Below are 23,264 nucleotides of genomic sequence, written 5' to 3'. Positions count from 1 at the left end.
GGAACCCACCTATCATTAACGCATCATGGGCATAAAAGTCTCGATGATTTGACCAACACATTTATATGAGTTTGTCTTGGTTTTATAAAGTCGTAGTTACTTTTGGCATATCAAAGCCAAAGACAAAGAGTCTACATAATAGATAGGTATTGGAATAATGGTTGAGGATTTTTGAATCCACCATGTGTTGCAATGGGGTCGGATGTACAATGCTACAACCTAAAGTTGTTAAAAATCGGTATTGGTTTGGTCTTAGATGATCTGACATTTTTTCGGTCTTGATTCTGTTTAAACCAGTTGAGTCCGATGGTCTTTGTTGTCGGGTTTTTTTTTTTTTTTTTTTTTTTTTTTTTTTTTTTCGGTCCAGATTCCGTTTTTTATTCTGGTTTTAGTTGTTTTGTTTTTTTTTCTTTTCACCTTTTGTCTCGTAACATTAACATAAAATACTTTAATATTGAATTAATTTAATATATATATTTTTTTCATTTACGGAGTAAATTAATATTGGAAACAGCTTAGTGATTACAATACAACACAACGAATGAAAAGGCAAACGAACAACAATTTTAAATTTATAGAGTAAAAGAGCGAGTAGACAGTGATTCAAAGTATTTTTTGAGCCTGAGATAATCAATCCCTACAGATTAGTAAATTATTTGTGTAAGTTTTAAGTTAAAAACTTTTCTATATAATATGGATGTTGAAAAAATAGAATATTAGCTTCACGTAATTTAATTGATAGTCTTGTTCGTATTGATTATATTAATTTGTTTTATTCTCGAAACATAAATTTTAATTCTATTGACAACTATGTTGTATATATATTTTTAATAGTATTGTCGAAAAATGAAAAATTCAGTCTAACCTACATACTAATATAAAACTCATTAGATAGTAGTATTATCTAAAAATGACAAATTCAATATAATTTATTTACAGTTCGGCTAAGGACCAAAATCAGACTGGTTCTAAACCAGCCTGAGACCGATAAAAGATCGGTTTCACAAGTTTGAGGGATGATCTGAGACCCGCGGTCTAGACGGGAAGTTATTTGGCCCTAGATAAGTGCAGTGCAGTTTAAAAACTCGGACCGATCCACATCCATCTCTTGGCCTCAGGCTCGGTTTAGACCTGGTATCTTTATATATATAAATGTCATATAATTGTAAACCCTAGTATGTAAGACTATAAATCTCTCTAATTTAGATATATTTCACAATACCATTGTCTAAATTCTAATATAAGACAAGAATAATACTTTATTTGAATTTATTATATAATATTATAGAAACCATACGTTTTACAAGTATATTTGTTTGCCAAAAAATTGTTAAATTAAATGATTCAGTTACCAAATTGTCGTAAGAAAATAAATCATAATATGACCCACAAATATCAAGCCACATTTATACTAGTTAAATGCAAAATCCACACCATTCAATGAATGATACGACTACTTCCGGCAGAGCTTAAATCCCAAAATACAAACCACTCACCCTACACAAACTTATACATTGTGCATCAAAAATTGTACATTACTCTGAAACATGTAATTTTCTTATGGAAAAAACTCATTAGATTTTCATTAATGAAAAATTCAAACCTAACCAATCCACGTCAGCAAAATACAGTCGGTGGTTCATAATTTCCACCTCCATTTCTGCTCGGAACCCCACAGCGTTACAATTATTGACTTCAAAAATATCTCAAATTCATTATTTTATAGATTTTCAAGAAAACGATACACGATCGGATAAATTAATTCCATTCTAGGTATCCATAATCACAATTTCATGGAATCGAAGTGATGGGTGTGTGAAAAGATCGAATTTTGTTAAGGTTTAGATTATTGTAATACCATTAAATGATAAAATTTCATATATGAATGTACAGAAAGTTTTAAAAAAAATTAAAAAAGAAAAGAAAAAAGTAAAAGTAAAGATTAAAGATCCCTTCTACATAATGGGCAAGATCCATGTCTCATCAGCCATTTATCAATGCAAGGTAGGTGAAACATGTGATGACATTGTGGCAAACTCCTCACAGTTTCTCCAAGTTGAAAATCCTACATAAAGATCACACAAAAGTTATTAATTTTGACCAAAGTCAAAGCGGGTTGCATCAATCTTAACCATTAGAATTATATTACTGGGAAGTCCGAAAGTTAAAATCCCGTTTTTGCCCTTTAGCTACAAAGATAGACCGATCTTGTAAATAGTTGATTTCAGAAAAAAATGTTGGGTAGAATCGTCTAGTTTTCGATTTAGTGATTGGGTTGTTTGACTCATAAAAAGTCAACAACCAATCAACTTGCCTTTGTTTTATGTGTTTGTTTTGAATCTTTTGTTTAAAAGACGAAAGGGAAAAGTTAGAAGCTTTCATTCAGTCCAAATTAAGGTTGACACTTTAGTAAAGCAAAACATAAATTAAAGAATGTTGTTAGAATATTTAGGAAAAGATATTTATTGGTTGGACAATTATTTACATAGTAAGATTCATATATATTGAAAAATAATAATAATAGGTCAACCAACACCTTTAAAAAAAATTACACCTAATGTATTAGATGTTCCAACTACCATCGTGTCCATGGTCCTATTTTTTGTACCAAAATTACTTTCGATCATTTTACCCTTAATAGAATAACATAATAACATAGTACAAAATGTATACGTGTGAATAACTTTTTTATTTTGCACGAAAATTGGACCACTTAGACATGATTTATGGTAATTATAATTTATAAAAATCAAAAATCAAAAAATATATAGATTTTTACCTGAAGACACACCGAACAAGAAACTAGCTCTCCCGATTCGTCCACATCATTATCACGGGTAATCGCAACTTTAGGTATCTTTTCAACCGAATATTCAGTCAAGCCTTTAGATCCGCCAATGTCAAAAATATTTTGTACCTCATCAAAACTTGTTTCAACCGCTCCCATCTAATCATCATAAATCAAGATTAGGTTTTGCTTGCGAAATGCAGACTGGACCATCTTTCTGGGACTATTTTAAACGGTGCGTAATGTACCGCCTTTTTGCGTCAGAAAAATTGCTTTTTTATAGGTCACAGTCGCAGTCACAGTCCTGTGTAACAAATGGGCATTAAAGAAGTGGATTGATAAAATTTTGTGAATTTTACCTGACTTTGAACCGCGCTCAACATAGCAGGACCGATCCGTTCACGAACAAGCCTTCCACTTAACAAGCTAACAATGACATCAATCTGGTGAAAAAAAATACCATTAGTTTTAAGGGATCTTTGGATATACATTTTGATAGTAATCAATAATAATAGTGATTTGAATAATAAAAAAATCAGATAATTAATTTCTTTACAACTTTTACCCGTTTCTACATATCTTATTTTTTCGATCCCAAAAAAGAAATCATAGTTAGGCTTGTGGTAAAATGTGAACCTTATTAAAAACTTTGTTGGAATTTAGGTAAAGAGAGCTCTCACATACCATTTTTTGAGCAGACTATACCTAATTTGAGAATTTCTAAGTAATCGTATCTATTTTTGTTTAAATTTGAGATGAATTTGTGTTATAAACATCAAATTTTGAAGGATCTCGTGATTTATCTAAATCAAAATTTCTCTTTTGTTATGGGTTATGAATAAGAAGCAATGAAGGATGAAAAATGAAATAGCTCACCAAGTAAAGAAGACATCCGATTCCAGATTCATCTGATTTCCATAAAACAAGGGAAGATTCAAAGACTTCAATTGAGAAAACGGCACCTGAAATTGCTCCGATTGCAGATCCTCTGACAAAACCGCTTTCTGTTTCTTGACCTATCAAAGCTCCCGTTAATGCTCCCAGTAATGTTCCTACTGCACATATGGAAGATAATAATTCATAAAAATGGTGGAAATCAGTTTTTTTTATCTATATAGTCATCATATGTTGATTATTATTCATTGATTTCTCAAGTTACAAGGATTAGATAAACATGATATTAAGCATAATTTGAAAAACACAAGATGTTCGCAAGGAAGATCCTAACCCTAGCCGTAATTCAATATTTTTAGCGAAAAACAGTCAAATTGGGAGCTATGAGCGAAAATCCAGTGAAATTGTTGAAAACCCACATGAAAAAACGAAGAAAGATTCGCAACCAACAAGTGTTTGGAACCAAAACACAGAGAATGAAGAACAGAGCACATACCCAACGCAAAGAAGAAGGTGAAAATTGCAGAGAAGACATTCCCAATAACCATGGAAACTGCAGAGCTAATGAAGTCTTTAACTTTGAAAACCAAATTCCTAAATGAAAATGAAGAAACTAGCGAAGATGATTGCATAAAATGAGATGGATATGCGTAAACCTCCATTACTGATGGATTGGGGAGAGGGTTGTTATGAATGCCTTTTAGATATTTGTGGGAGGTTTGTAATAACAACACAGCGGGTTCGAATTTAATGTATCAGGGATTTAGAATTGTTGGTTATAAATTATAATGCATTTGCGGAGAAGTGGTAATTACGTGAGAAGGTGAAAAGAAACGACAAAGGACCGAAGAGTATTTATTGTCTTCTCAATCTCTTGTGGGTCTTAGGGGCATTTAGTAATATGACATAAAATAAATTCTTATTTAAAAATTACAAGCAAAGAGATGTAAGTGTCTAAACTAGTAAACTATACAAAAACTTTTCTTTGTGTTGGTGTATGAATCATTATGTTTGTAGTTTGAATAAAAATAAGCTAAGGTAATGTTTGCTTTTTTAAAGAATATCTACTTGCTTACTTGTCGTGCGTTGCGTTGCGTTGCGTCGTGCGTCGTGGGTAATTTGTTTTGTAAATTGAATTTTGACGGTTGTATTGACAAAAGTTAAATACTGTTGCACTTGTTGGTAGATAAATATAAAAGGTCAGTAAAATTTAAGTAACTACAATTTATATCGTTAAATGAAAACCTATTATATGTCACCAAACTAACATGTAAGAAACATACATAAAAACAAACATAAAAACACATGCAAAATTTAAGAGAAGTTCAAATAATAAAAAACATATTATATACGACCCGATTTATATGTAGGAAGTGTAAATAAAATAAGCATGAAAACATTAAAAAAACATCGAAACACAAAGAAACTCGAATTTAGATCGACACGTATATAAAAAAAATGAAGTTTGAAACAAGTTTAAAAAAAAATTAACGAACGAAAGTTCTAAATCTACTTTGAAATGTTATATATTATGGGGGTAAACATGACAATTAAGAAAGTTGAGAAGATTAAAGTGACATTTTATAAATGCAACGTCCCAAAAAATCATTATAATTTTTTTTTTATTTTTATAAAAACAACTCAACAAAAATTCATAAAAGAACAAACATTGTTTTCAAATCATGTCCAATAAAATGAGAGTATCAAGTAAATCTCTTATAACATAAAACCATAGAAGGGTGTATACGATCACGCATTCCTCTTGCCCCAAACAGAAGTACCTGAATTCATTGAAATCAACAATTATAAGCCAAAGTTTAGTGAGTTTTCCCAAAATACCACACACACTATATATATACAATGCATGCACACTGGGCCCACGACATCATACTCGATTGCCCTTGAGTCCACAGCATGAGATTGGACTGCCCCTCTTGGCACACATCTCATGACAGGCTTTCTCCTGAGCCCACAACATAATACTGGATTGCCCGCCCCAACCCTCAGCTTATGATTTGTTTGCTCTCGAGTTCGTTGGCTTACAACACAAAGCAGTACCGCATCAACCTAACCACACTATGTTGACATATGCAAACAGATAAACAATAACCAAGAATACATCTAATCTTAAAGATCTACCAATCTAACTGACCGCCATAGTACAACAACATCCTATACTTAAGGATACATAACATATTCTAGTGGACCGATATTGGTGCCTTCGACCCACGAGTATAGTGAGAAACCCACTTGGAAGTTTAGAAGATAACTGAACTGATCACAGATCCAAATATTGGCTATATAAGTCATCTAAACAGGAATAATTGATCGAGTCTCAATTAAAACCCAAAATCCTCAACTTGACCTAAAGTCAAACTTGGTCAAAGTCAACGATGAACGGTCAAAAAGTCAACAGCCGATCGCCACGACGTGGACAAGCATATGCCACGTCGTGGGATATTAAGACTAAATGGTCGTAAATTTCCCAAATGCCACGATATGGCGTGAAACGATCCAAAATACGATCCAAATTTTTTTGTTTTAATATTACTAAAAATCACATCATATATATAATAAAACCACAGAATAAACAACTAAAATGTTATAGTACTGTGTCAAACAAATCTGTATCAATCATAGTAACATCCAAAATAAACTCACAGGATAAACTGAAGCTATGGTTGGTGTGATGCCATCAACTCGAGCTCGTCCCTTTGCTTGCGGAAGTACCTGAAACCAAAATTAAAAATGCAAGCACGAAGCTTAGTAAGCTCCCCCAAACTACCACATACCATACAATAACACATAAACAACTATTGGGCCTAGCCCACTGCATCGAACCGGAGTCCGGAAACTGCATCGGACCAAAGTTCGGAAACTGCATCGGACTGAGGTCCGGAACTGACTAGGGCCTTCCCTCTACATCGGACCAAAGTCCGGACACTGCATCAGACCGAAGTCCGGAACTAACTGGGACCTTGTCCCCTGCATCAGACCAAAGTCCGGAACTAACTACATCGGACTGAAGTCCGGAACCGACTGAGCATAACATAGCATAGCATAGACATATTAACTAGCATAAGCACATATACTGCATACCGCATCAGACCGAAGTCCGGAACACACAACACAAAGACATGCTTGAATCACAAAGACATCAAGCACCCTGAACTACTGCATCGGACCAAAGTATGTAACTACTGCTAACTAGACGGGCCGACATTATGGCCGTAGACCCGTTCCTACTGGAAGGAAAACTCACCTCGTAACGCTGGCTGCTGAGATGCTAACTCTAACGCTGGCTGCTGCTCCAGAACTATCCGACTACAAATCCCACAAACACTAGGTTAGATACTGATAAACGCCCTCAGGGTAAAATAACTATTTACCCCTGGTCAAAGTCAACTCCCTGATCAAAGTCAACTTTCTGGTCAAGGTCAATTTTCAGTTGACCGGACTTGCCGAGTTGGGCCGTCAACTCGCCGAGTCCCTAACATCCAGTCTAGTCCTCTACCCGCTTTCACTCATCGAGTTTGGCAAAGACTCGGCGAGTTCTTCTTCGATGCTAACATCAAGTCTAACTTCATCCGACTTGCCAAGTTCTCCTTCAACATGTGAAGACGTCCAGACTGTGACTCGCCGAGTCAGATGAACAACTTGTCGAGTCTGAAGAACAACTCGCCGAGTTGAAGAACAACTCGTCGAGTCACTTACATGCAAACACCATACAGACGATTTTGATCGATTCCAGCGCATGCAACTCATAGATCTGGGTTCCTAGGGTGGTTTTTTACACGTAAAGTTTCCAACTTTACGCGCATGCATGCATATCCAAGAGTTTAAAGGGCTCTAAATGGACTAAAAGCGTAGATCTAGGCTTGCATACGAATTTGACTCAATAAAGGCAATGGATCTGAGCTTCTAGAGCTCGATCATGACTAGATCTGATGTCCTTTCGCTCCTATAAGCTCTCTATTCACTAACAAGCCAAGGAATGTCCCAAAAATGACTTTATTGGGGTTTTAATGGAGATTCAAGCATGGAAACAGTAAATGTCCAAGTTTTACCTTACAAAGCTCTGAAATGTACTTGAGATCTTGAATCTTCTTCTCCTCCTTTGGATCTACCCTCCTTCTTCTCTCCAAATCTTCAAAGAATCACAAAATACACTCAAAAATCCAAAAGGGATGCTAGGGTTTTCGAGAGGAGCATTCTGGAAGTGACGGGGGCTGACTTGAGGCCCAGAAAGTTGTTTAAATAGGGTGTAAACCCTTGAAATTAGGGTTTTATTCAGACTGGCAGACTCGTCGAGTCCAAGAATATGGACTCGTCGAGTTGCCTAGTTAAATGTGTTTGAAATCCCGTCTCTACTCGACGAGTCGGGCTACTGACTCATCGAGTTCCCCTTGAAAACTGAAAAAAAAACATATTTAAATTACTTACCAGAAATGGGACGTTACAACTCTCCTCCACTTATCTTAGACTTCGTCCTCGAAGTCTGCTGCTTCTGAATCTAAAAATAATTCTGGATAATGCTCCCTCATCTCCCCCTCGGTCTCCCACGTCCACTCTGAACCCTTTTGATGCTGCCACTACACCTTCACTAACTGAACCACCTTGTTCCTCAAGGTCTTCATCTCCCGATCTAAGATCGCAACTGGTCTCTCGATATAATTCAGGCTACTATCAACCTAGATATCCTCCAATGGTACAACTGCTAACTCGTCCACCAAACACTTCCACAACTGAGAAACATGAAAAGTGTTGTGGATCTGGATGAGATCTGCCGGAATATCCAATCGATACGCAACCCGACCCTCCCGAGCCAAAACCCTAAAAGGACCAATGAACCTGGGGCCAACTTTCCCCTTTTCCGAAACCTGATAACACCCTTCCAGGGTGACACCTTTAGACGGACCATATCGCTCACCTGAAACTCCAAGTCTGAACACCTCCTGTCGGTGTAACTCTTTTGTTGACTCTGCGCAGTCTGCAGTCTGCTACGAACCCACTGGGTCAACTCTGTGGTCTTGAGCACCACCTCGGTGCTCTCGATGACTCGCTGACCGACCTCGCCCCAACAAATCAGGGTCCTACACTTCCTCCCATAGAGCATCTCGAAAGGAGGGCGATCAATATTAGCATCGTAACTGTTGTTATACGAAAATTCCGCTAGTGGAAGATACATATCCCAACTACCACCGAAGTCTAGGACACATGCCCGAAGCATGTCCTCGAGAGTCCGAATCGTCCTCTGGCTCTACCCGTCCGTCTGAGGGTGGAAAGCGGTGCTAAAATGAAGATGAGTCCCCATCTCGTCATGAAACCGCTTCCAGAACCTGGAAGTAAACTGGACGTCTCGATCTGATACCAATGATACAGGCATTCCATGCCATGCTACTACATCATGCACGTAAATATCGACTAGCTTCTCTGCCGATATACTCTCCTGGATCAGTATGAAATGCACGCTCTAGGTCAGCCGATCCACTATGACTCAAATCGAATCAACCCCCCGTGCGGTCCTGGGAAGCTTAGTGATGAAATCCATGGTGATATCCTCCCATTTCCACACAGGAATGTCTAATGGCTATATCTTGTTGTGGGGTCTTTGGTGCTCCGCCTTGACCTTTCTACAGGTCAGACACCTCTCTATGTACCAAGCCACATCCCGCTTCATGCAGGGCCACCAATAGTCGGGTCAAAGATCTCTATACATCTTCATCGCCCCTGGATGGATGGAGAACCGAGACTTGTGGGCCTCATCCATCAACACCTTCCGTACTCCTCCCCAATACGACACCCAGAGTCTTCCATGAAGGGTCCAAAATCTTGTTGATATCCTTATCAGCCAATCATGGCCTCTTCAGGCTACCAACTCCTGATCCTAAACCCCTAGTGATCGCTATACTGAAAATAAATCAGAATACATTAGAAAAGCCACAGTTCATACTAACCCATCACTAGTGGGTCACTAAATCCATGGAGTTTGTGATTTCCTTGTTACACGTATGGGTCTTGTGCATCAGTAGAGCCCACACTACCTTCCATACTTACCCGTATTTGTCTCAAGGATCGTCACGAACCTCTCGACCACAAAGCCCAATAAACTAGGATACGCATACATCTTATACTCACTCTATCAAGAGTAGCTAATCTTTCCATCTGCTGACCCTTTACTAACAAAACCTATTCATGAAACTTCCATTAACCCTGCAGCTGCCTCATGTATTATAATCATATATAACAATGGATTCGATAGACAGTCAAATAATTGATTCTACCCTAAGCCGACAAATAAACAAGGAGCGTGAAATAAGGCTAAATAAAGTATTCTCAAAATATAAAATCTTAGTTTTTTTATAACTGTGATGCATACACTAAGAAACCACAATAATAATGCCAATTTCATATAGCATATCAAGAAGTTCTCATAGGCTATCAGGCATCATAAAGCAGGCAATTCTATCATACAATTCCTAAAGATCCATAGCGTATAAACTAGCATGCAATTCTATCATATCATCAATACACAAAACAAGTGTGAGTATGTTGGGGAATACATTCCTTGGGGCCCAACTGATTGTACACATCACATCCTCTCCTTTGCTCATTTGAGATTTAATTATGAAAAATTATTTTGTAGTTCCATATTTTAAGTTTGGAATCACACAAGTGTTCATCAAATTCTCTCAAAATGTGGCTCTAATATCAACTTGTAACATCCCAAAATCCATAATAAAATTTTTCATTTTTATAAAAACATTTCCACAAAAATTCATTAAATAGCAACCATTATTTTCAAATCACGTCCAAGAAAATCATTGTATCAAGTAAATATCTCATAACATAAAACCATAGGAGGATGTGTATGATCACGCCTTCATCTCTACCGGATCATCAGAAGTACCTAAAACATTGAAATCAACAAATGTAAGCCAAAGCTTAGTGAGTTTTCACAAAATCCCCACACACTGTACATATACAATACATATATACTAACCTTACAACATTATATTGGATTTTCCCTAAGCTCACAACTCATGACTAGCTTGCTCCCGAGTCCACATCATAAAACTGGATTGTCCGCAACGAATCTCGACTTATGACTAGTTTGCTCTCGGGTTTGTTGGCTTACAACACAAAGCAGTACCACGTCAATCTAACCACATTATGTTGACATATGAAAACATATAAATAATTTCCATCAATACAGGTAATCTTACAGATGTACCAATCTAACAGACTACAATAGTACAACAACATCCTATACTCAAGGATATATAACATAATCTAGTTGACCGACATTGGTGCCTTCAACCCACAAGTATAGTGAGAAACTCACCTCGAAGTCTAGAAGATAGTTGAACTGATCATAGATCCAAATACCATCTCTATGGGTCACCTAAACAGAAAACAAGGATCGAGTCTCAATTACAGCCTAAAATCCTCAACTTGACCTGAAGTCAAAAAATTCAATAGTCGGTCGCCGCGATGTGGACAAGCATATTCCACGTCATGGGGATAATAAGGCAAAATGGTCGTAAATCTACCAAATGCCATGGTGTGGCGACTAATCCCCCATGTCGTGGGAACCTTCCAGATCAGCAAAATCCATTAAGCTCTTAATCATTTTTCCACTCATTCAAACATTCCAAAATGCTTCCAAACTCCCAAAAGATCATAAAAATCACAGTTATATAAACATACATGTCCAATGCATGTCTTGAGCTCAAACTAGGTCAAAGGGTGTACGAATAAGGCCAATATCTCTTACAAGAGTTCAAAACTCTATCAAACTTCAGATCCATCACTCTAAACCATAAAAAGACTCTAGAGATTCATAAATTTTGCAACTTTATGGAAACCTAACCTTCCAACTGGCCTAAACATGAAGAATAACACAAGAAAACCTAGATCTAAACAGATGGAGTCCTAAAGCTTGGAACTTGAGGAGTTACCAAAGTCCTAAAAACATGCACAAAGAGGATGGTGAGGCTTGCAAGATGAGATGATGTGTTAAGACTCCTTTTCTTCTTATTCTTGGCTAGAAATCACCCAAAAAATCAAAGACTTAAAAAGTGGAGCTAAGGCTTTAGTGAGGGAGGAAAGAAGGTGATGATGGTTGAGGGTGTGCAAACCCTAGCCATTACATCCCTTAAATAAGGGCGCAAACCCCGAAATTAGGGTTATCATGAAACAACTGCCATGTCGTGGCCACAATGCTGCAACGTCGTAGCACCTATTAAAGATGTGCACATCCTCAGACCATGTCCATGCCGTGGAAACTCAATCCCCACATTATGGCCACCAAAAATGCCAAACTTAAACATTAACCCCTTAAATGAACATACCAAAAACTTGACATTACACTAAAGTTCAAAGTTAAGGGATCAAAGTGACATTTTTACGAAGTTGAAGGATGGTAACTGTTGGTGTATGAGGGTAAACAGAAATGTTTAGAAAGTCGATAGGTTGAAAGTGGTATTTTACAAGGTTCAAAGTTGATGGGGGTCAAAGTGACATTTTACAAAGTTGATGGGTGATAATCGTAGGAAAATCGAATTATATATCTATTGGTGATAAACATGAGTTCAAAAATATAGGAGTGAAAGTGACATTTTACAAAATTCAAGTTGAGGGGAGTCAAGGTGACATTTTATAAAATAAAAGGGTGGAAAATATCATTATTTAAAATATAGAGGTGGAAAATGTCGATGTAAACATAAGACATTTTTAATTGATATATAGTATAATATATGTTTACTTTTTCTATATCCAAAAAAAATATAGATCAAACTTATGTTGTTTGTAAATGAGAACTCTTTTTAAAAAAATTATATAGGATACATCATTTTTCTATCAATTTTGTTAACTTCTTCAATATATGTATGTAATAAGCTTTTTTAAATGCTTATTCAATTGTTGTTGATTCTCTCTCATTCAAACAAACAAAATAAAAGAATTTCAGAACACATCAAGAAATGAAATTTTCATCGTCAGATGCAGCAACTTCTACCTTCTAATTCTCTTCTTCTATAAGTAACGCTTTTGAACCTATGTTATGACTTTTCAATGAAGAAACCAATAGTTTGTACTTAGAATCATATGATTCTTCCTTTACCTTATACAGTCATTTGCAAAGTGCTCAATTTTTGTACACTTTTAACACGCATAACTTGAGGTTCTCTTGAGTTTTGATTTTTCAGATCAAAAATTTTGGTAAACAACAAATTTCCTTTGGCCAACTTTGATCTATCTCCCTTTATTGTTATATTTGATGTATTGTTTTATCAATATAGCATATTCAGTTTCCAACTCTAATAATTCAAATACCTTTTTATCTTCTACAACTTCTTCACCATCAGCTTGTGTTTCTTTACCTATAAAGTCCTAAATTATCTTCTTATTTCTTGAAATTAAGGCTGCAGATTGAGTAATGTGTGTTTCTTTAATGTCTCTGATATTTTCATGTATTTGTGCCTTTGATTGTTCATAGTTCCTTAAGTTTCCAAACTAACTTTGAAGATCCATGGTTTTAATATTCTTACTATTCTTGAGAACATTAACATGATGTTCCTCCTTCTCCATTAATGGATCAAGAAACTCCAGGACTAGAACATAGTTAAGTTTGTAAATATCAAGTTTCTTTAAATCACTAACTGTACAACCGAAGAAATTAAAGGTATAATAAATGATTCACCTTTGTAAGCAAAAAAATATTCATACATGCGGCTAAGGATGTTTTCTTGATTAGCCTTAAATTCATCAGACCCATCATATGCAACTTTAAGAATATCCAACATCTCTTTTGCTAGGTTGTGGTATTCTACCATATGGTATAAATGGTATGCAACGGAATTACATATTAATGTTCTAGCTCTTACATGGGATTAACTTTTTTTTTCAACATGTCTACTTTACAGTTTTAACAATTATGATTATAAATATATCGTTAATAATTTGGCTCATTGGAAGATAAGGTTTATCTATGATGACTTCCAGCATGTTATACTCTATAGTTTTAAGAACCATGAGTCTTACTGAGACACATGGTAAAGTGTATCTTGTCGAAAGGAAGACATTTATTTAGGGAGTTTTATTAGAAAGATATCAAAGAGGACATGATGTTTTGGATGTAAATGACACTAGATATTTTTATAAAGTTCTAAAACCTACTTTGAGACACACTTGATTTGTTGGTATATAAATTTTCAATCACACAATAGAAGACATATAATACTACTTTGAAACCGAATTCTTATTGATTAGAATTAGTTTCTAGATACGAGAACAATTAAGACACACCTTAATGTTGTCACAGACTCTTGGATTTCTTCTTAAAGCTCATACAAAAAAATCTTAAGCTAATAAAATCACCAAAGTACATATAATGAATGAGTAACATCACATAATTGCTAATACAAATGATGTGTAACAACCCTACACGAATGGGGAGTCTTTATGGTAATCCTTGAATTGCAAGTCCTGTACATATACCGAATTCAAACTTTCAAACAAACTCAATCTTCAACATCTTTAGATCTTCATGGACTTATTGTATGTAGATAAGTCTTAAAGTCTAATGTGACCAGACTTGGATTGCCCGACTCTCAAGTCTGGCATGCTATTTAGGTAAGCCTACGATGAATGACTCCACATTGTGATGCTTAGTGAGTTCGATAATTAAAATTGGAATTGACGATCATTGAATCACTAGGTTGGATCTAAAAAAGATTATATATTTGAGACCTATTGACCAAGATATAAGCCATACATAAATTAAGAGTTGTCTTTCTAACCATGAAATTTACACCCACAACCCATCTTTTCAAAAACATCACATAAGTAGTCCATATACTAGGAGTTATACGCATTGGATTGAAGTCCACCTTGAACTTCATTATTTTTTTTATGATGCTTCTTGTACCAATATAGCATGAAAATACTATTTAAAACTTCATGACCTTTAATAAACAAAGACCGGTCAATGCGAAGCATCAGGAGCGGACACATGATTTCATAGTAGGGGTGTCACGAGAAATTTTAGTAGAGTAACGATAGTAGAAAAAAAAATCGAAATTGAAAGTTTTGCACTGTGTCCGGAAAAGTCAGGTGTTTCAGTGCCACTGCGGGCACCATAGTAAAATCGCCCCAGCTAGTAAAAGAAGATAAAAAAAAGAATACTATAAGAGAGAAAGAGAAAATATAATGAGAAAGACAAAGAGATACATAAAAGTATTTGTTAATAATATAATAGAAAAAATCAATAAAATAATAGAAAAAATAGAAAAAGAATAATATAATAGAAAAATAAATAAAATAAAACTAGTTGTGAACAAAAAAGTAAAAGACGAAAACCCATAGTCTAGTCTTTTGGTTTCTATTGTTATTTGTTAGGGAACTGATTTGTACACAACATTTTTTCTCCGCACACAACAATTTGTGCTTTAAAGTGTTGTATTGTACAACTCTATAATGCATAAATTGTTGTGTACGGCAAAAAATTGTTGTGTACGAATCACTTCCCTATTTGTTAATGGCTTTAGCTATGTAAAAATTTATTATTCTTTTTTGTAAATTTTCTATTTTTAATCCCGAACATTTTAGTCACATTTTCCATAAATTCCCCACATTACCTAAAGCTTACATTATAACCTAGAAGTCATTTTGATTTTGTAATTACATGCTACCAAGTAGTAATATTGAAAGTTATAGCAAACTGATAGTCAGCCGACCTCTAGTAACCAAGTTTTGAGCATATACACTAACCAATTGTAAACATAAGAGTGTGAGTGTATGTTCTACCAACAAGTTTGTCCAAGTGTATTACCACTTTTGACTAGTTATAACTTTTTCGAATTTTCCCTAGTTAAGTGTTTGTTACTTTCGTTCTAATTGTTCATACGTTTATCTTCTTTTTTTTAGTATGTTTTGAATATTTTGCGTTTTCATGTTAGTCGATATTTGACATATTAGACTACTGGTATGCATATTAACACCTTAAAGGCAATTGATTTATTGACCTATTTTATATTCTCGAGTTGTAACATCCCTTGTTAGGTAAATAACATTTTAATCATTTGATTTTAAGTTTTAATCAACATAATTTCAAAGTTTTTAGTTACGGATATCATATACAGTCAATTCGAAATATGTTTAAAAGTTTAAAATTAATGAGGATGATATAATACAATATTAGATCATAGTGACATAGTTCAAGAAAACTACACAAGTTATGACATTCTAACTTGCTATCTTATATCCTTATCTCTAAACTCTTCATTTTCGGCACACATTAACATAATTTAGGCAATAAAATTGCATAATGAGAATACCCAACATTGATTAATTTTTACAATATTAGATCATAGTTACATACACATAGTTCAAGAAAACTACACAAGTTATGACATTCTAACTTGCTATCTTATATCCTTATCTCTAAACTCTTCATTTTCGGCACACATTAACATAATATAGGCAATAAAATTGCATAATGAGAGTACCCAAGATTGATTAATTTAGGGTAGGAAGATATAATCTATCTCACTTAGAATTAAACCTCCAAAATCAAGAAAAACATCATAAATAAATGTAGGGCTCTAAGGACCCAAACTGCCAAACCAAACCAAAAACATCAAAAGCTTTTCTATGTTAGACGTGTCACTCATAACTATATTGAATTTTTTTCTCTTTGAAGTTCTCTTGGGCAAATCTAAGATAATGGGTTTTAGGCGGCGGCTATAATAGTTGGCATTTTTAGGTGAGTTTGATTTTGTTTAAAATCATTGGTTTCATGTTGCTCAGTTAGGTTTGAAGCATCGGTTTTAGGCCATCTTGTTCACGTGGTTACATGTATGGGGTTATGGTGAAGCAAAATGTAATCATTTACGATAACATGACCAAAACGTTTTTAGTTGTGATAGCCTCAACAACCAAGACTTTTTCAACACGTGTTACCAATATTTAATGAAGAATAAATTTCATCTTGTTTTGATATATGAACCAATTGTCCCATTTAGGGGCTAATAGATAAAACAAACAGTTTATTAGTTTATTATTGTGAAATGCTTTCGACCTTTGAACAATTAAAAGAAGGTAGGTTTTCTTCACGGTTATGAAGCTTTTAATTCATTCAGATGTCGCGTAGAGACTTTATCAAATATGATGAACGTTTGAATGTTGACTGATGGATCAATGATATCTGAATGGCTCTACTTAGATATTATCAAACAACCAATTAGCCATGTTTTACTCAATCATGACATCATTGGATTATATCTATGGATTTTTCGTAATGAATGGATTGAATGTTGAAATCTTTGTCACAATCATTATGTGACAATTTCATTTACCATGAGAGGTTATTTCGTCATTTGTTTAAGTTCAATCGGATATGTTTTTTATTATTATTTTTATTTTTATCAAGGTTGCTTTAAAAATCTTGGTTATACGTAATTAAAATCGTCCAACCACTACATAGTACACAAGAAGGGAGCATATTGGTGAGGCATCACAAAAATATGGGGGACGTTATAAATATGTTTGTAAGCCTAATATATCTGTATATAAAATTATGATGTGTGAAGACCCACGGACAATGAAATAAAATGTCAAAATCTTAACGATCATATATATATATATATATATATATATATATATATATATATATATATATATATATATATTTTCATTCTATAGTTTATTATTTATATACTAATATAAAAGATTTTTGTTATTTATTTTTATATGAGAAGTTTTTATTGTTTGGGGTTTTTTCTTTGTTGTGAACCCAAATTTTGTTTGAACCAACATGGTAGGATGCATAGTGTCGAACAAGTTACAGCTGAAAACTAAACAAACTATTAAACTGGATTCTTTGGTTACTAGGGATTTTTTATTTTCGAAAACTATTTAATGAAAAGAATAGATTCCAACAAAAAATTTTTATAGATATTATTCATTATAAAAGAGAAGAATCCGAATGAATAATAAACATACGTACACAGACGCTCCATACCGATTTTTGAAATATTTTTTAAAGAAAGATATTTTGTTTGTGCTTTTGAGGATAGAGATGGGGACCGAACCATTACACCACCTGTAAGGGAAGTCGGAAAAGGTCCACACGATGACCATCTATTTTTATGCTATATATGGTCGTCAACTTATTATTATGATAAACAATTTTAATTTTCTTTTCTCTTTTTTTGTTTTCATAATTATTATAAGGATAATGGAAAATGAATATTCTAATAAATGGATTCTTAAGATACTAAAACTTTATCAAATGGAAATGGAATTGATCTTCAAGTTTTAAATAAATATTTCAGATTTACATTTTATTTTACTTTTAGTAGCATACATTGTACTCACTTTAATTTTAGAAGTTCTTTAGTTGTAGAAACTAGGATAAAAATATTCAAGTTTCATTAGACTCTTACATGATGGTGAACCATCATGTTAATGATTCGAACATACATAGGCTAGTCTAGAATACATGGGCTAGTCTAGAATAGAAAACGATATAATTATCTAAAGAGACTTGGAACGGTTCAAGAAAAAAAAAATCAGATTTAACCATAAAAGTAACGGCTTTAACATGTATAAAAACTACTTGTGATAGGATCAAGCTCATACCAATCCTTTCTTAAATTTATATCTAAAATCAATTTAAACTTTGAGTAGATTCGGTCTGAACTAGACATCAACAAACTTTATAGTGTAGATCGAGCTAATACCAGTCCTTCCTTAAATCTCAATTAACCATCTATTTCATATGAGATCGGTGTGAATGTCTTAAGAGATTGCAGATTGCTTTCACTAGCTACTTTCTTTGAACTGAGTAAGAGAAGGAAGGAACTTTTAACTGGTAATAACAAATGGATTAAACCAGAAATAATCAACAAGGCATATAAAGTTTTTACTTGCAACTTTGGGTAGTTGTCTCTAAAGGTTTTGATATCAACAGATTAGAAGAAATTGTAAGGTCGGAGCTTATAATCTGATGGGTCAAACCTACTTTATGTTGGTCATCAATCAATGTCTGATACATTGTCATAATCTTAACCAGTGCCATCGTGAAGATTACTTGTTATTAGATTCGCAATCTTAGTGATTATGATCTTATCATTGTATAGTTTTGTTTTATTCCCTAATTTGTAGGGATTTCCATATATTAGATAGTTTTCCTTAGTATATCAGTTGTGCTAGGGTTCTTTGTAAAACCACCACTTTGTGTATTCTCTCTTTGTGAGAGTTTTATTAACCGAAATAAGTTTTCGATTAAGCCTTTGTTTTCTTTATTGTTTTTATTATTACTTGTTGTTTGTCCTATAGATCCTACATGTAAGCTACAAATAGATTAATGAGTAACCTTTTCAATAGTTCATATAACAATCACAACATTGTTTATATGTACAATCAAATATAAACACAATCAATATCTTTTGATGCCTTTTATACAACTCAATTTATAATTATATAATGTACCATCACATAAATACACCAATCACTACATGTGCAACTACTCAAAATACACCTACCAACTCACAATTCTTAATTATATTGTTATAGCTTTACAACAATTAAACATGGTACAAGGCTACTCAATCCACCATTAAACTCAACACTAGTAATGGATTTACAATTGGGTTAAATACATAGCAAATAATCCTATGTGTGCATGCAACCCTAATTTGAGGATCTATGTTTTCACTATTAGACATAGAAGCTTTGAACACAAAAACTAGAAACCCTAGGAGGCACATGTACTTTTTGAAATTAACATATAATTAGGGTTAGGATACATACATTTATTGTTATATTGCAATAATCAAATCCATGAAGATCTTGAACTTTGGTAGCAAGCGCCACAAGCTTCGCGCCTCTAATGGCTCATAAACAAACCTAGCAACTAGTGATTACTATGGAGAGAGAGAAGGGGAGTGAAAATTCGGCTCTAAGCCTTTATTGGAGTGCATGGGACTAAATCCAACCCAATAGGGGTTTATATAAGTGATAAGGAAGGTTTAGGATAAGGTAGGTGTATCTTAGATAACCCTAATCCCTTAACTTCCTCCCTAAGGTTTCCAATGCACCCATAGAGCCCAAGGAAAGCCTAGGACACTCTAGATCTCATTCCCCACCTCTAAGGGAGGTTATAGAATGCTAAATGCTCAACTTTTGAACATTGTCACCTTTAGTCCATGCAGTTTCAGTTAATTCCTTTAATCCTAAAATTAATTCTAAATTAATTTCTGATTAAATATTAATTAAAAAATATGATTTCTAATTAACATATTATATCCATAATACATTAATAAACCCTTTATCTTGATTTCAAATAAATTTATTAACCAAGTAATAAATTAATAAACCATTCTTCTATCTCCAACAATTATCCTATTCAATTGTCAGGTTTCAAGGCAAACCAAAAGGACATTGCTACTATCAATTCAAGTACATACCAATTATAGTTATTGGCTTAGACACCTAATCCATCAGTCTCCCACTTGGATAAGTCTAATAACTATAGTTGCAAGTATAAGTTCAAAAATTGACTAGCAAATTTTAGCTACCAAAAGCTGTTGTCGAACTTTGACCTAGTCAGTAACGTGCCCTTAGATAAGGGATCAAATATTCCTCCATTCTACAAGATATCTTATGGACATGAGACACGGATTATAACCAATCTCTGTCTAATAGTTGTTTCCCGATTTCCGATTTAAGACAAATGATAATAGACTTCAGTTGAACACATCAATTTAGTCCAAGCTTAGCCAAGCGCTTAGGGTGTCATCACTAAATCATCGAGGGGCCCACAAATATCGCTTTTATCCCACATTGGGTAAAAGGAATGGATAAACTTTGACTCATATGCATGCTCTATTTACTCATCAAATCACACACAACGATACGTTTTATAACACCAAGTTACTGGTGTGTTTACATATCATCAATGTGTAACCGACTTGTAAACTGCAACTATATGTCTCTGTTTCAAGAATATAAGATATTATTATCTCACAATCTCTCGTGATAAAATCCATGAAGTGATTCACGTGAGTGTGAGTTTAATCCTATACTCAAATCTTATTTTAGAAGCACTCATGAATATTGCAACAAACTTTTGCTATGTCTAAACGCTTTAGACAATCTACAGTCGGATTCATGATAGTCTTACCTCATTACCTACTTAAAAAGTATGATTAACTGTGGATGTTTGAATAACCTATTTATTCTGGAAGTCAAAACATGCGAAGCGAAACACAAGAATAATCGAATCCAATATGGCCTCAAAACATGTGAATATTAATAAAACACCTTTTATTTAATCATCATATTGATTACACATTATTCATTGTATAATGTTTTTTATAATCAACTTAATTCTTTAATTGAAACAATAATCATCCCATGCTCTAAGCATGCACACTATGTTCACCTATGGTCCTTACTCTGTGAAATATATCAATTGTACACACATTTCCAATGATGCTCATTTTACAATTCCAATTCCTTATCACATGTGTAAGAATACCAAATTCTTACCACTACTAGAATATGTTAGATTCTAACATTTTAAGCAATGATCCTTTTGTAATGACATAGCACCAAAGTCACAAAGACTTTGCTAATGAAATTACAAAGTGCTCTATTGGAGATTGTTACAAGACAACTCCACATATATGAAGTATCAAATTCAAAGTACATTCCTCTGAACATCCTTCTTGCATAAAAGTTTCTAATCTACACAAAATCTTAATATTCAACTCCCATTATGGAAACATTTCCATATTTTCCAAATGACAACTTATTTTAAATAAAATCCTATCTATTCATAATAATGTCGATATGGTCCCTTCATTACTATACTTCGAACTGCCCACAAGCGACCAATCCTTGGCGAACCTTATATTTTCTTGATAGTTGTTTAAATTACTTTATTCATATCCGGTTCTAGTCATTTTTCCCTATTAATGCCCTAGGCATTTGGAAAATTAGAATGGTTGAATATTACAACAATGAAATCGATCCTATACCCTAAGCGTATGGGATACGATACATAAAGACATGATACTTTACCAGTCTCCTGCTACAATATTGTTATATATAGAATTCTCTTATGTTGAATCTTTTCAACATAACATTCATATATGTCCTTTGACTAAATTTGATTAAAAATTCTCGATCTAAGCTTTTAGATTTGAAATCAAGTATAAGTTCCTCTCCCTTAATTATAGCAAAATGAGTTTTCAACTTATGCAACTTTGTGAATTGAAACTTTTTTTCTATAATTAATATTGCTAACTTGCAACATAATAATCATGCTCCCACTAACATGATAATTATATCTTTACTTCCATAACACTTATGCTCCCACTAGCGTTGACATGTATTCAGAAAACATTCGGACTCCTAGGAATCAATACTTATTGACTTTCTTACCAAAGTTTAAATTTCTGATACGTGATGCTTCGATAAGACTTTATCTAAGCTCATACACCTTTTATTAGAAAGATCATATGTGTGTCTAAAATATTTCATAACTTATATCAATAAGTTCCAAATGTTCAAAATAATTGCCAAATCTCATACTTCGAACCATGAAGAGGGATGCAGTAATCACGATTGGATTTGAGAATGAAATTTTCACAATTGCTATCTCCTTAAGATCTTCCTAGTGAATGCTTTTACTCACAATCATTTTCATGAAGTAGAGAAACCTCATGACACTTAGATTTTATGGTGTATGTGTTCCTATCCATGTGAATTTGTCATAAGCATAATCATAAGACAAGGTTTGTGACAAATCCAAACTCATATGGACTGAACTTGTTCAATCTTTATTTCTTGCCACCTGGTAGCACAAGGGTGTACCATGTCTTCCAAGTATTCAAGCAGCTCACCCATACAGTTCAATGAACTTTCGCCAATCAAGGTGCTTTTCTTGATGCAATCAATTAAGAATTTTTTAGACCTCACATGCATAGTCAACTTTACTAAAATGGCACATAAACAAGAATATGTCAACACGATAGGATATAAACCTCAAGTCGTGTGCTAGTGATGAAAAATTAGGTTTATTCTTAATTTGTTCTTGAAACTTTTCAACATCATTAAGACTTCAATTGACCTCTTGACATATTAGATTCTCTTGTCAAGAAACATTCCTTAACAAAAAAAATATTCAAGAGTTATTGCGGGTTCCTATCAGGACAAAACCACAACACACGATTAGTCTTAGTTGGTCTTTGTCTTATCAAAGACATCACAACTTACCAATTTCAAATGTGCAGGACTAAGAAACATTTCTACTCCACATTTGATGATGTGTTATAAACCTACTTACGACATGTCACTCAATACACAATCTTGGAGTACGACTATAAGACTTGATTTTGGAAGGAAGTATGATTCTCTTTAATCGATTTAACCATTTCAACAATTTTTGATTCCTTTTCTTTGCCATACAAATTCACTAAGGCGTCCTTAGAGGATCAATTGTGACACGGTTTCATAATCATTAGGTTAATTATAAAATACGATATAAGTACTCTCACTTCTTTTCGGATTG

The 23,264-nt window shown here is 34.0% G+C and overlaps 1 protein-coding gene across 1 annotated transcript; it reads right to left on the bottom strand.

The window, feature by feature from the left end:
• Positions 1-1,829: 1,829 nt before the first annotated feature.
• LOC145036816 (NEP1-interacting protein 2-like) lies at positions 1,830-4,509 on the bottom strand. Its single transcript, XM_078985305.1, has 5 exons — positions 4,179-4,509; positions 3,665-3,843; positions 3,148-3,231; positions 2,780-2,947; positions 1,830-2,065 (listed from the first exon to the last, which is right to left on the bottom strand). Exons 1-5 carry the CDS (start codon positions 4,342-4,344, stop codon positions 1,943-1,945), a joined length of 720 nt encoding a protein of 239 aa, XP_078841431.1. The 5' UTR covers positions 4,345-4,509; the 3' UTR covers positions 1,830-1,942.
• Between the last annotated feature and the right edge of the window lie 18,755 nt (positions 4,510-23,264).

This window comes from Lactuca saligna, chromosome 3, assembly GCF_052625555.1.
Source record: "Lactuca saligna cultivar CGN05327 chromosome 3, ASM5262555v1, whole genome shotgun sequence".
NCBI lineage: Eukaryota > Viridiplantae > Streptophyta > Magnoliopsida > Asterales > Asteraceae > Lactuca > Lactuca saligna.
The sequence above is the reverse complement of the archived record's forward strand: the minus strand, read 5'-3'. Positions and strand labels throughout refer to the sequence as shown.